Source organism: Xyrauchen texanus, chromosome 10 (assembly GCF_025860055.1).
Source record: "Xyrauchen texanus isolate HMW12.3.18 chromosome 10, RBS_HiC_50CHRs, whole genome shotgun sequence".
Lineage (NCBI taxonomy): Eukaryota > Metazoa > Chordata > Actinopteri > Cypriniformes > Catostomidae > Xyrauchen > Xyrauchen texanus.
This window is the reverse complement of record NC_068285.1, coordinates 17693505-17707099: the sequence shown is the minus strand read 5'-3', so window position 1 is coordinate 17707099 and position 13595 is coordinate 17693505. Positions and strand designations below refer to the sequence as shown.

Sequence of the window (13595 nt, the reverse complement as noted above, 5' to 3'; positions counted from 1 at the left end):
GGGCTACAACAGCAGAAGACCCCACCGGGTACCACTCATCTCCACTACAAATAGGAAAAAGAGGCTACAATTTGCAAGAGCTCACCAAAATTGGACAGTTGAAGACTGGAAAAATGTTGCCTGGTCTGATGAGTCTCGATTTCTGTTGAGACATTCAGATGGTAGAGTCAGAATTTGGCATAAACAGAATGAGAACATGGATCCATCATGCCTTGTTACCACTGTGCAGGCTGGTGGTGGTGGTGTAATGGTGTGGGGGATATTTTCTTGGCACACTTTAGGCCCCTTAGTGCCAATTGGGCATCGTTTAAATGCCACGGCCTACCTGAGCATTGTTTCTGACCATGTCCATCCCTTTATGGCCACCATGTACCCATCCTCTGATGGTTACTTCCAGCAGGATAATGCACCATGTCACAAAGCTCGAATCATTTCAAATTGGTTTCTTGAACATGACAATGAGTTCACTGTACTAAAATGGCCTCCACAGTCACCAGATCTCAACCCAATAGAGCATCTTTGGGATGTGGTGGAACGGGAGCTTCGTGCCCTGGATGTGCATCCCACAAATCTCCATCAACTGCAAGATGCTATCCTATCAATATGGGCCAATATTTTTAAAGAATGCTTTCAGCACCTTGTTGAATCAATGCCACGTAGAATTAAGGCAGTTCTGAAGGCGAAAGGGAGTCAAACACAGTATTAGTATGGTGTTCCTAATAATCCTTTAGGTGAGTGTGTATATATATATATATAGCAAAAATAAAAAGCATGGCTACTATTGATTAATTAAAAAGTGAGTACTTGGTATGCAAATAATACGTATTTCTTATATTATTATAACTTCAAATAAAATATTGTATGTTCATCTCTAGTCTATGAAAGTTTGGGTGGCATTCATTTCAAAGATATATGCTATGGCTAAAGAGGGTAAATGAAAAGCAATTACATTTAAAATAAAATACAACCCTATCTGCTGAAAATCTACATTTAGATTCTCAATATATCATTATATCATGAAATCAATTTTGTGGATTTCTAAGAATTTATTTATAAAGTGTGCTTTAAGAGACACGGATTGACTTGATTGAGTCAGAGATGTAAATTTACTCACAGCTGATTGTTCAACATCTGTAATCCAGAATGATTGGTAGCCGTGTAGTTTAAATTGCTATGGCGATGAACACCGCTAAAAACATACCAATTTTCATGGTACCTAAAACCTGGCCTTGAGGCCAACTAAACTAAAACTTACCTGGCTTGCCACCAAAACCAGCTTCATGGTACGGGCCTCTGGTGAAATATTCAGCAGATCTCTGTAGAATTATCCATTATTCAAACAATCAATGAGCAGAGTTAGATATATTGCAAAACCAGAAAGTTGTGTAAAAAATGCTATCATTCATCAAAATGATTAGCATTCATTCAAAATTCAAAGTCATCATTCATATTGAAATGTGACAATATACAGAACAGTTCTTGCTTGTAGTCCATAAAACAACACACAATATTTAAATGGTCATAGAAAGCATTTATATGAGATGATGGCTGTGATTGTTTGCAATTAGAAACAATGAAGACTTACCTGACTTGCACTCATCAACACAGTTACAGGATGTGGAATAGAGACAATTAACATTTATTGTTGTTGGAAATAAATTAAATACTGTGTGCAATGCTTCACAGACCTGATAAAGAAAATATGAATGTCATTGCTGTAGAATATAATGTTGCAATAAAGGTAAACTCAGATTTTTGGGCTAAGCAATTTTCAACATGCTGACAAAAGATCTTACATAATGAGAGCAGACCTTTTCTCATCAATGATGTCTTCATGAGCAAAAGCTCTCATGCATATCCCCTAGATTAAGGACAAGGTGTTCACACTCTCAAAGGGATTGAAATACATCAACCACACATACAGTATTTGTCAAATTCTCAAATGTTCCACTGGGTGTAACAAAGGCAAACTGCAATATCTGATCAAGTGCTGCTCTGGTTGCATTGGCAATGGATTGTCATGAGTCCTGTAAATGCTGTCAGTGATTTTGCAGTGCACTTCTTTTTCACTTTTCAGATTCCGGTAGCAATATCCATTATATAAAGGTGTGGGGAGAATAGAAAATCTAGTGTGGTAATATTAACTGCAGTTGTCCATGCAGTCCTGGGATTGCTGAAACACCTGGTATACACTAACTAGAAGGAACATACTGAGGGCTCCTTATAAGAGAGCCAGCCTGGATAAAGACTCCACACCAGAGCAAAGCTGCATGACCTGCTTCATGAAGAAGAGTCCCAACTACTACCTTCAGATACGAGAACAACCCAGTGAAGATGATCCACGATATGACCTAATCAGAGAAAGTGGTACAGATTTCAGTTAAAAAAAGAAAGATGTTAATGCATGAGGAGAATTACATTATTAGTTTGGATTTTAATATTGTTAACTTATTTATTATTATTATGTCATTTCTTGCACGTTATTGTACATTTTACAGAACTTAATAAGGCGTCAGAGAGTTTTTAATTGTTTTCCATTTTCATTTTCTATATTTTGCTTCCGACACTTCACTAAAATCTTTCTTTCCTACATTTCCAGTGAGATCATCGCCAGGGCAGGTAAACACTCTGAACTAATGGACCAAGAAAAATCGTTAGTGTTAAGATAATTTGCTTATTTTCTGCTGTGACTAAATGGGTCTGAATGACTTTGTTGTCTGAAATACATTTGTTTTGTTTTTTCCATTCGCAATGAATGTAATTAATTATCTTTATGAACAGATTACTTTTGACTCTCTCTTTATCAGATCTTTGAGATGATAGGATAACAAAACACCATAAACAGAATGTGTCATATTACAGGAAACACTATATCTAAGATAAACAAAGTTACTAACCACCAGAGCGATTCCAGACTGACTTCCTAAAAGTGGTGGGCAGGGACTGAGTGCAGCCAGAGCCATAAGATAGGCAGCAAAACCCCGCCGGCTAGTGTCATCATACCAAGTCCAATGCAGGACCTGAAATAAAACATTTAATTATTTTTAATTCCTCAAATTACACGTATAATAATGTGCATTGTGCAAACACCTATCAAACGGCATATATAAAAGTTTAAAAAATCCCTTGCGCAAGTTTTTTTACTTTTTGTATACAGCCATGTGATGATAAAGGCTTTTCAAATGTATTAAGTGCCAAGGTTTCTTAAATTTCTTTGGACTAATATGAACTCTTGACCATTAGAGCACCTTAAGTTTATACCCCACTTTTGAAGCACTCTCGGTTGTTGAACACTGTTTAAGTAATGGAAACCAAGGAAGATAACGCATTCAAATTCTCACAGATGATGACAGAATAAACTTGCTTACCTCAGTAGGACAAACATTGCCACAAAGCAGGCCAGAGGGTTTGCAATGTTGCCTAAGACGACTGAGAGGTGAAAGGTCACGGTGCCGTAAGGAAGACAGGAGAAGCTCTGCACGGATGGCAACACGCCATTGGTCAGAGCATTGGATATTCCAAGCAGCAGGAGCAGGTAGATATTCTGTGATGTCCAGAAGTTCACAACAGAAGTCTGTTTTTCAACTTCTACCTGTTCTTCTGAGACTGGTGTATCTCCATTTTGTAAGGGGTGTAGCTCTTCCTCCATTTTCTCTGATTGTAGTTCCCTGTTCTGTCCTTCCTCTGCACCAGCCTGTGTGACACCTCTGTATGTCAGGGCAAGGAAACCAAAAGAAGTTTTCACTTCATTTGCATCACACACAAGAACCAAAAGAAGTTTTGGACTGGGAAGTTCTCTTTGAGATATTGGGGCTGTGTGCCATTTGATGTCTCAACACACTCTAATTTCCCTACACCCTGCCCCAATGCAACCACGCAGGGAAAGAGTGCACTAAGACCTTGTCCTACAAAGAACGTCTGGATGTATTCCGGAGGATGGCAAAACATGAAGAGTAAAAATGTGACATTGGAGGTGCAGCAGACAAATGACAATATAAATGTAAGCAGCAGAAAAGCGCGAGAAATCCAGATGCAATCACTTCCAGCACTTGAATGACGTGGATGACCACACGCTCATTCAACCGTCCTGGTGCAAAGTGGTGGGTTACTGGCCCCAAATTCCCAAAGGCAATCAGCATGGAAAGATAGGCTGGCAAGTTCCACCCTATAAAGAAAGGACAGTTCTCAAGTCAGGACAATATAAATGGCATCAATGTAATTAAACAACAACAACAAAAAAAGATAAGATGTTGTCCCAGCAAAAAAAAAGGCAGCCTAAACCAGCCTTAGCTTTCACTGGTTTACAGCTGATCTCCCAGCCTGATCAGTCGACAAGCGCCATCTAAAACCCAGCAAGCAAAGCAACCTGACCAGGCAAGGAGAATAGTTAAGACCAGCAAATCCTGCTAAGACCTGAAAAAATAAAAAATCAGCTTTTTCCAGTAGTGAAAATTAGCAAATAATTCCATATAAAAAAAATTAAAACTTGAAAATATTTTTATGAAAACCATTTACCTTCAGGTAGAAAACCTACAACAACTGGGAGCTCAACCCATAATGAGTTCACAGAGATCCATGAGCCCATTCAAAACAGTGCCACCAGAATGAGATCCCACCATGTAGTATCTGCCATTTATATGTCTGAGAAAAGGGCACAGATAAGCTGGAGCTTCTCTTTTTTTTCCTCCATTTCACGTGATTGTTTTTCACTGCTCCTATGGCTACTGAAACACTTTAATGTGTATGAATGCCACTGCATTTAATAGCACAAAATCAAAATGGCATTTATTTTAAAGAAAAATAGCAAATGCACGTTTTCAAGAAAACTAATAAAATTATTAGTAATTACTAATAAAAATGCTTTTAAAAATGAAGGCTGAAAGTGTTTGGATGCTTTCTTGTTGACAAACGTAGAGGAACATGTCCATAGTTAATGTGCTAAACTATACCTGAGATTATTCTGCTACCTGTTCGAACTTGAGCAGAACGGACCAAAAAAAAAAAATGACCATGAGCCCCGTTGGTTAAAAGTTATTGCAAAATGCTGAAGAAAATTTAGTTCTGAGAAAAGGTCTGGCATAATTAGTTTGCAGATGCAACATGATATTTTGTTATCTAATGCAATGCTTAAGTTTGAAAGTTCTGCGACCACTGTACTGCTTGAAGTGAAGCTGATTTAGTTATTGTTTTAATTATTGTTCTCATGCAAACTATGTGTCATTTGGATATTATTTTGAGCCCAATAAATTAAATGCATACCAAACATTAGTCAGACTTCTCAAATGATACTCATCAATAAAACACTTGTTTATTAATAGTTATCATTGCATTTGCCAGAAGTGAATGATCAATTTTCACATGGAGTGGCTTGTCTATTGAAAGTTTCCATGATCCTATTATTTTTAAGTTTCTTTTTTATATTATCCTTGAATGGGATAAAAGTAAATCTATTTGGTTTGTGGTTTATGAAAGAGGACTATAGCATGACACCCAAACACCACTTACTTTGAATATTTTGTGAAAGCTATAATTAATATTATTATTAAAATTAATAAGAAGTGAATAGAAATACAGGTTGAGTTGGGATAACATATTTATTTTTAAAAGTCAAGACAATGAGGTTGCTAAAAACATTTTTTTATTATGTAATGTAACTATGTCCTATAAAACAGATAATAAAAAAAGAACTATTATGATAATAATAAAAGTACATCAAGGGCTAATAAAACAAGCTTATTAGACACTGAACTTCTACAAATACATTATCATATGCAGAAAAAAAAAAAAAATGCAAATAGCATTTTCTCAACACCTTTTCATCAAGTAATGAAACAATCAAGGAAATTCAAAGTTCTCCCTGTAACTATGGGAAACAACTGTGCTTTTAGTCGTTATATCAATACTTTTGTTGATACACCTGTTTTGAGTTTGCTGACCAGTGACTGTGTTTTGAGGGCCTGGGTGTGCTGTATGACTCAATGCATCACAACTCACTGTGATTGTCTGATTTTCTACATCATCAACCAAATTTTGCACTGGTGTAATAATTTGAGAACTCTCATTTGGCAAGACATCCTTCAGTGTAGAGACCATGTCTGACAAAGCAAAACCTATGTTATCTAACTTGTTGTCTCTGGAACCAGTGATGCACTTCTGGTAGTTCAGTTCACAGCGAATGGCCTCACATTTCTGTGCATGGCTTGCACCTTCTACTTTTGCTAGCAATCGGTCAACATCTTGCTTACTTTTACACGGGCCACCTTTTTTTGAAACCGCTCCAACAATTGTTTTTCTATAAATGTGATCCTGAGTTTCTTGCTTCTGCCGAAGCACCTTCATTTTTTCTGTATTATGGAGATGTTCTCCTTTAAACATGTGGTGCCGGTGCAATGCTTCTTGATGCTTTTCAATGGATTCAGCTGGAGCTAACATGACCACAGGTGGTGTAGGTCTATCTGGCGACACTTTGGAAGGAAGTTCTCTTTCTACCTCTTCTGAAACGCTACTCGCTGTCTGTCCAGGACTTTTATCAGGCCTGTTCTTCTCATAGGGGTATGAATGACCGAAGGAGTATTCACCCATTAACTGTGAAAATGTGGAGTTTGCCATTTGAGCAGTTATGTCGACAGGCAGTTCTTTGCAGAGCTTCCCTCCAGGTAAGAAATCTCGGAGATTGTCCTCCATCACAGCTGCAAGGGCTTTCACCATCTTCTGTAAACAAGCTCTTACGAGAGTACCATTCTGGTTCTCTGCATTAAGACGGCAATACGTGAACACTCCCTCAAAATATCTCTCTTGTATTGGAAGCTGTAAGAACACATTCAAATGAGCTTCTGGTTGCAAAAGACACCTTGCATCTTGAGACCATTCCAAGAGCTTTTCATACAGGCAAAGTATGTACCGATTGAAAAGATGATATTCTCCATCACTCTTGAGTAGCTGCCAAAAGGGTCCCAAGACTTTAAGGTAGACAATGGCAAGCACACAGACAAGCGCCTGCATAGCCTCGTCACTTGCATCAGCATTTACGCTCTCCAAGACAATATCAGAAACGTTACTTAGAAGCTGCAGTTCAGATACAAAAAGAGCAACATCTTCATAATGGTGAAGAAGCCCCACAGCTGCTTCGAAGTAGTTAATGAGACGATTCGACCTATTGATAGGCAGTTTGGAAGGGTTATTTCTCTCAATGCAAAAAGCAAGCCAGTGCCTGCGGTAGTTAGGGGTAGTCTCCTCAACTGGACATAAAAGTTCAGAAACCATGTGAATGTAACGTGACACAGCACTCTCGTCAAAGTTCAGAAAACTCTTAAATCTGGGGTGCTTGTCACGTCCAAGTTTCACTCCAGTGGTGTTCACAAAATCTTTCTCAAATGACATCATTTGCTGCTCAATAACATCAATGAGATCTGAAAAGAATAGGCAGATGTAATTCAGAAAATTCAAAGGTGCCACAACCAGAGGGGCGCCTCCCTTGGATGAGGCACAGGCCATTACTTTTTGATTGAGGGACCTCAAGTTGGCATCTTCCTTTAGCATTGTGGAAAAGTGATTTTGAAGTAGATCCATTGACACTGCCTTAGCAGCTTCATTCTTGCCTCCATACATGTCTGCAAGCTTTTGCAAAGACAACACAGAGATATCAAGCAGTGTGACACAGTCACCTATATCAGTTCTTGGGTCTTCTTCCACCTCATCTAGTGACTGTGCCTGTCTTTTATGGCTCCGTGTTCCTTGTTTCTCTTTTGTACTGATCACATGGGGCATTTTGTTGTGATCAGGTTCAGGCTGTGACTGCTGTTCCACAGTCTCATCAAGGCAATCTCTCTGGGAAACAACAACGGGCTCATCTTCCTCCTTGATCACAGCAATGCGTCGCTTCTTCTTTGCATGTGCCTTGATCATTGTGCCCCTCCTGTATTCATGACCATCAGCAACAGCATTGAGAGAAAGATCAAATGGACTCTGAAGGAATTCATCCAACAATCCACGCCTCCTCTTGTGGCTTTTCTGATTGTTGCGGACCTGAATCTTAAAATTCTTAAGATTTGTCCGCAAAAGTCTGTAAGCTTTTCTGATTTTGCCATCCTTACAGAATAACGGCTCAAAGTTACGAATCCAAGACACCAAGACAACTGGATCTAATTTTTCTCTTGCTATAAAGTTAACCAATTCTAGAACAAGGCCATTTGTGAGGCCCGTTAATTTTGCATGATCTGAGAAATCAGATTTTTCAAGTAAATCTTTTCTTCCGATTCCAATACAATCACATATAGGTCCAACAAATTCAAAGTTTACGTTTGACTTAAGAAAGTTCTCCCTGGCATCCCCTTTTAAGCTCAAAACTGTTGTGGTGCTCCTCTCAATCAAGCTGCGGAAATCAGCAAACTGATGTGTTGGGATAATCTTTTGGAGCCATTGTATTAAATTGACCCATGAAATCTCACGCTCCTCTCTCATCAGCCCAATCTGAACCAACATGCGGTTTTTCAACGGCTTTTCATTTAACTCCAGAAGGCCTCCGTTATGATCACCAAGGAAGTCATCAACAAACTTGGAATAGAAATCATCTTCTGCAAAACATGAAAACAACATAATTGAATAACACATACATGCAATAAACATATACAGTGAGGAAAATAAGTATTTGAACACCCTGCTATTTTACAAGTTCTCCCACTTGGAAATCATGGAGGGGTCTGAAATTGTCATCGTAGGTGCATGTCCACTGTGAGAGACATAATCTAAAAAAAAAAATCCAGAAAATCACAATATATGATTTTTTAACTATTTATTTGTATGCTACAACTGCAAATAAGTATTTGAACACCTGTCTATCAGCTAGAATTCTGACCCTCAAAGACCTGTTAGTCTGCCTTTAAAATGTCCACCTCCACTCCATTTATTATCCTAAATTAGATGCACCTGTTTGAGGTCGTTAGCTGCATAAAGACACCTGTCCACCCCAATCAATCTGTAAGAATCCAACTACTAACATGGCCAAGATCAAAGAGCTGTCCATAGACACTAGAGACAAAATTGTACACCTCCACAAGGCTGGAAAGGGCTACGGGGAAATTGCCAAGCAGCTTGGTGAAAAAAGGTCCACTGTTGGAGCAATCATTAGAAAATGGAAGAAGCTAAACATGACTGTCAATCTCCCTCGGACTGGGGCTCCATGCAAGATCTCACCTTGTGGGGTCTCAATGATCCTAAGAAAGGTGAGAAATCAGCCCAGAACTACATGGGAGGAGCTGGTCAATGACCTGAAAAGAGCTGGGACCACCGTTTCCAAGGTTACTGTTGGTAATACATTAAGACGTCATGGTTTGAAACCATGCATGGCACGGAAGGTTCCCCTGCTTAAACCAGCACATGTCAAGGCCCGTCTTAAGTTTGCCAATGACCATTTGGATGATCCAGAGGAGTCAAGGGAGAAAGTCATGTGGTCAGATGAGACCAAAATAGAACTTTTTGGTCATAATTCCACTAACCGTGTTTGGAGAAAGAAGAATGATGAGTACCATCCCAAGAACACCATCCCTACTGTGAAGCATGGGGGTGGTAGCATCATGCTTTTGGGGGTGTTTTTCTGCACATGGGACAGGGCGACTGCACTGTATTAAGGAGAGGATGACCGGGGCCATGTATTGCGAGATTTTGAGGAACAACCTCCTTCCCTCAGTTAAAGATTTAAAGATGGGTCGAGGCTGGGTCTTCCAACATGACAATGACCCGAAGCACACAGCCAGGATAACCAAGGAGTGGCTCTGTAAGAAGCACATCAAGGTTCTGGCGTGGCCTAGCCAGTCTCCAGACCTAAACCCAATAGAGAATCTTTGGAGGGAGCTCAAACTCCGTGTTTCTCAGCGACAGCCCAGAAACCTGACTGATCTAGAGAAGATCTGTGTGGAGGAGTGGGCCAAAATCCCTCCTGCAGAGTGTGCAAACCTGGTGAAAAACTACAGGAAACGTTTGACCTCTGTAATTGCAAACAAAGGCTACTGTACCAAATATTAACATTGATTTTCTCAGGTGTTCAAATACTTATTTGCAGCTGTATCATACATATAAATAGTTAAAAAAATCATACATTGTGATTTCTGGATTTTTTTTTTTTTAGATTATGTCTTTCACAGTGGACATGCACCTACGATGACAATTTCAGACCCCTCCATGATTTCTAAGTGGGAGAACTTGCAAAATAGCAGGGTGTTCAAATACTTATTTTCCTCACTGTATATCTGTTTGTTTTGATTATAAATATATGAAAAAAGTGTCACTAAAAGCAGTACTCACTGAGCTCAGCAGCAATGGTCTTAGCGCTCACACTAGAGGAAGCAAAGTCTTGAAGGTCCTCCATTGTTGCACACCCAAGCTTGGCTTGTTTTTTTAAACCATCTGGTGAAGATCACTTTCAAATAAAGGCCAGATAAATGTTTTAGTAATAACGACCAGAGCATGGTAGTCCACAGTTTCTTCATCTTAACCATGCAATAAATATTATCCCTCAGGTAATTTCTATAAAGTTAATACAAATTTAAGTCTGTCCAATTGGTGTTAGTGTTATAATAGTTTTCAATCCACATAATTTAAAAACTAAATAGCCTCTCTAGCTGTTTGAGTTTCCTTTATTTATTAATCTAAATCACAGCAACTACATATTAATAGCAATGTTGTCTTTTTGTTCTTTAGATTTGTTGGAAATATCCTGTGATATTAATGACATTATTAGCTCCAATATAGAAATGTTCCATGGTAATCCTCGTTTCTGCCAAAATACACTATACAGTTATTAAAATAAAATGCTTTCAAATAAAACTGGGATAACTTGGTATTAAGTCATCATTGTCTTCAGATAAATTAAAATTATAGATAGAAAGATTACAAACGATTCTTACACTGCTTGAGGGAAACCCCATATATATGATTTTATAGTAGTAACCATTTGGTTGCCATGTTCAATTCCTTAACGCGTTATGAAAATTACTTGTTGCAAAACTGCTCAAATGGTATTCATGGGACAGAAATAATTGTAAGTAAAAACGGTGAATGGAGTTCAGTTGTATCACTGCTAACTTTATTAGTAGACCTTAATATAAATGTAGGTCACATTGCCTGTTATATTTATTAAATATCCTTCAGTAATCACAATACCCTTGACGATATGAGCACGGCCCGGCTGCCGGTTGGAGGAAATTATTATTATTTTTTTCATCAGATTGTGGATTGCTCTTATAAACATTTATAAAGGCACACTAAAACAATTTGTGTACTAACAACACAATATTAGTGATGTGCTACTAGTCTTCCGAAAAATCCTTACCGTTATGAATTGCTACAGTGGTTTTCCTTCCCTGTAGGTGTGTTGTGCAGCGTGGATTTCTCTTCGATGTTGAGCGAAATCCACTCTACATTTACTTCCGTGTTGAGTCACATGTTGCTCTGAGGCTTCTCTGATTGGACACATAGATCCACATAGCAAAATTGACTCACTGAAAGATAACTTCAAGAGTGCTATCACGCACGCACACACACACACGCTAACACTCTTTAAGTTATCTTTCAATTAGTTAATATCACTTTTCCATAAAAGAGATGTTTTGATTGCTTTCTTGTTTGAAGTAGAACACAGGAAGTCATAAAATATTTGTAGGTCAATACACAAAAGCTTGAAGTGCGGTTTTGAAGCAGTAACCTTGCATTTGTTTATATGAATTTGACCACAAAACTAACTTTCACAGACATTTGGATAGGTTGATAAATGATCCTCAGATAAATGATCCTGACCATTAGGTATGTATTTGAGTAAAATTAACAATATATATATTATCAAATATGACAACTGTTATTGGTTAGTAAAAGTAATTTTATAAACAAGGAAAACAAAAAAAAAAAATCTGTTTTTTTTAAACATTGATGGTTATTTTAACTTATTCTTTAAATTAAGAATTGTCAATGTACTATATCTCCCCTGAACATTAATGTTTTATAGTTTATTTTTTGAAAAACAATGCTACTCAATCGAGAGTGGGCAGGCCAGGTAGGCTAGCCAAGAAAGCGGATATGACGATCTACACTGACCAGCGGTAGCAGAACCACTCTACCAATGTAAGATTTGCATGTCAGTACTCTCGCAAGGTATGGAAGCATATGAATAGCAATATTCAATTTGAAATGTAATATGCAAAATGACAATGCAATATGTAAAATGGCAATGCATTCTGTATTTAAATTTACATTTTACATTACCATTCTAGCAACGTTTGGTGCAAAATGAAAATTAAATTACATAATTTACATTTGCCATTTCATACACTCGTTTTAATATGCATTATTGAAACGCTTTATAAGTTGCAAAATTAAAATGAAAATTTATTACAGAAATGATTAGATATGTGTAACATGTTCAAGCAAAAACTGTGGCAAAATGATCATTCAAATGTTATTTTTCTTAATTGCATGTACACTCACAGTCAAGACACTTGCGATTGCATTTTCATAAAATGTCCCGCAATGAATGTAGCAAAATTCAATGTGCACATTGAAAATGCATTCCGAGCCGATCACGCCCCTGCCCCGCCCCCTCCCGCCCTGTCAATCACTGCATCAAGGCGGGGCTCGGCAACAGGTAAACATAACACGTTATGGCTATGTTACGTGTTTTGAGCTTACAGTCTATGGTTTTGAGGTGTTGGAAAAATGGCGGCGGCAGAGCTAATACGAGCGTTAAATTCACTAGCAGATGAAGTGGAGTGTTAACAGAGAAACGGTAGTATTTCCGAAGATTATTACGAGTATGTAGGTGATAGAACCAGTACGTTGTTGGAACGTCTGGGAGAATTTTCTGCCTTATCAGGCACCGACACCCGTTTGGTTGCTGACCTCTTAAAGGTGGTGGAAGAACAATTGTATTCGGAGAGGCCTAGGGGAGTGGGGAGACCAGCAGCCGTGGAGATCCCTGGCGAGGCCATAGAGGGGTATCTTATGTATGGGTTAAAAGTTAAAGATATCGCGGCCTTGTATGGAGTTAGTCGATGGACGGTACTTCTAACATTGTCTTGTGTATGAATCATGCTCCATACATGTGTCCTCAAAGTCATACTCAAAATTAATGCTAAAGATCGTCTTTCTTTGATGGACACCATTTCTATCCCATATGTACAGTTGCAATCAAAATTATTCAACCCCATGGCCTGCAGGTCATTTTACTGCCAAGAACACAATTTTATGAAAAAATTCAACAAAGGCATCAGCAAACTATTATAGAAAGTTTATTAATACACATTTGAGTGATTCTGAGAATGTAAAGCAGAATAATGTATTCTTTATAACCTCTTTACAAACGCTGCCTGTAAGTGCTTAGAAGCATCTGTCACCTCTCTACTGCAATCTTGGCCCATTTCTTGCTTGAAAAAGCTTCCAGATCACTGATAATCTTTGGCATTCACGTTATCCCCGCTTTCTTCAAATTCCACCAAAACTTTTCAATGAGATTTAAATCTGAATAATAATAACGTTACTACATTTAAAAACAAAACTGCCTTTTTTTAAAATTAAAATCCCCATGGCAGAATTCGGGAGTAAACACAGAG

General features: G+C 38.2%; 1 protein-coding gene and 1 pseudogene across 1 annotated transcript; both read right to left on the bottom strand.

Moving 5' to 3' along the window:
- Nucleotides 1–2140: 2140 nt before the first annotated feature.
- On the bottom strand, nucleotides 2141–4585 carry LOC127651015 (solute carrier family 52, riboflavin transporter, member 2-like; annotated as a pseudogene).
- Nucleotides 4586–5588: 1003 nt separating this feature from the next.
- On the bottom strand, nucleotides 5589–12597 carry LOC127650826 (uncharacterized). The gene is made up of 4 exons (XM_052136469.1): nucleotides 12475–12597; nucleotides 11327–11456; nucleotides 10300–10414; nucleotides 5589–8573 (listed from the first exon to the last, which is right to left on the bottom strand). Exons 3-4 carry the CDS (start codon nucleotides 10361–10363, stop codon nucleotides 5836–5838), a joined length of 2802 nt encoding a protein of 933 aa, XP_051992429.1. The 5' UTR covers nucleotides 10364–10414; nucleotides 11327–11456; nucleotides 12475–12597; the 3' UTR covers nucleotides 5589–5835.
- Between the last annotated feature and the right edge of the window lie 998 nt (nucleotides 12598–13595).

Bases quoted from the DNA above. Each gene is read 5' to 3' on its own strand.
- LOC127650826 (XM_052136469.1), bottom strand. From the start codon at position 10,363: ATGGAGGACCTTCAAGACTTTGCTTCCTCTAGTGTGAGCGCTAAGACC. The intron at 8,574-10,299 runs GTGAGTACTGCT...CATGTTTTGCAG, and splicing joins GACCATTGCTGCTGAGCTCA to AAGATGATTTCTATTCCAAG.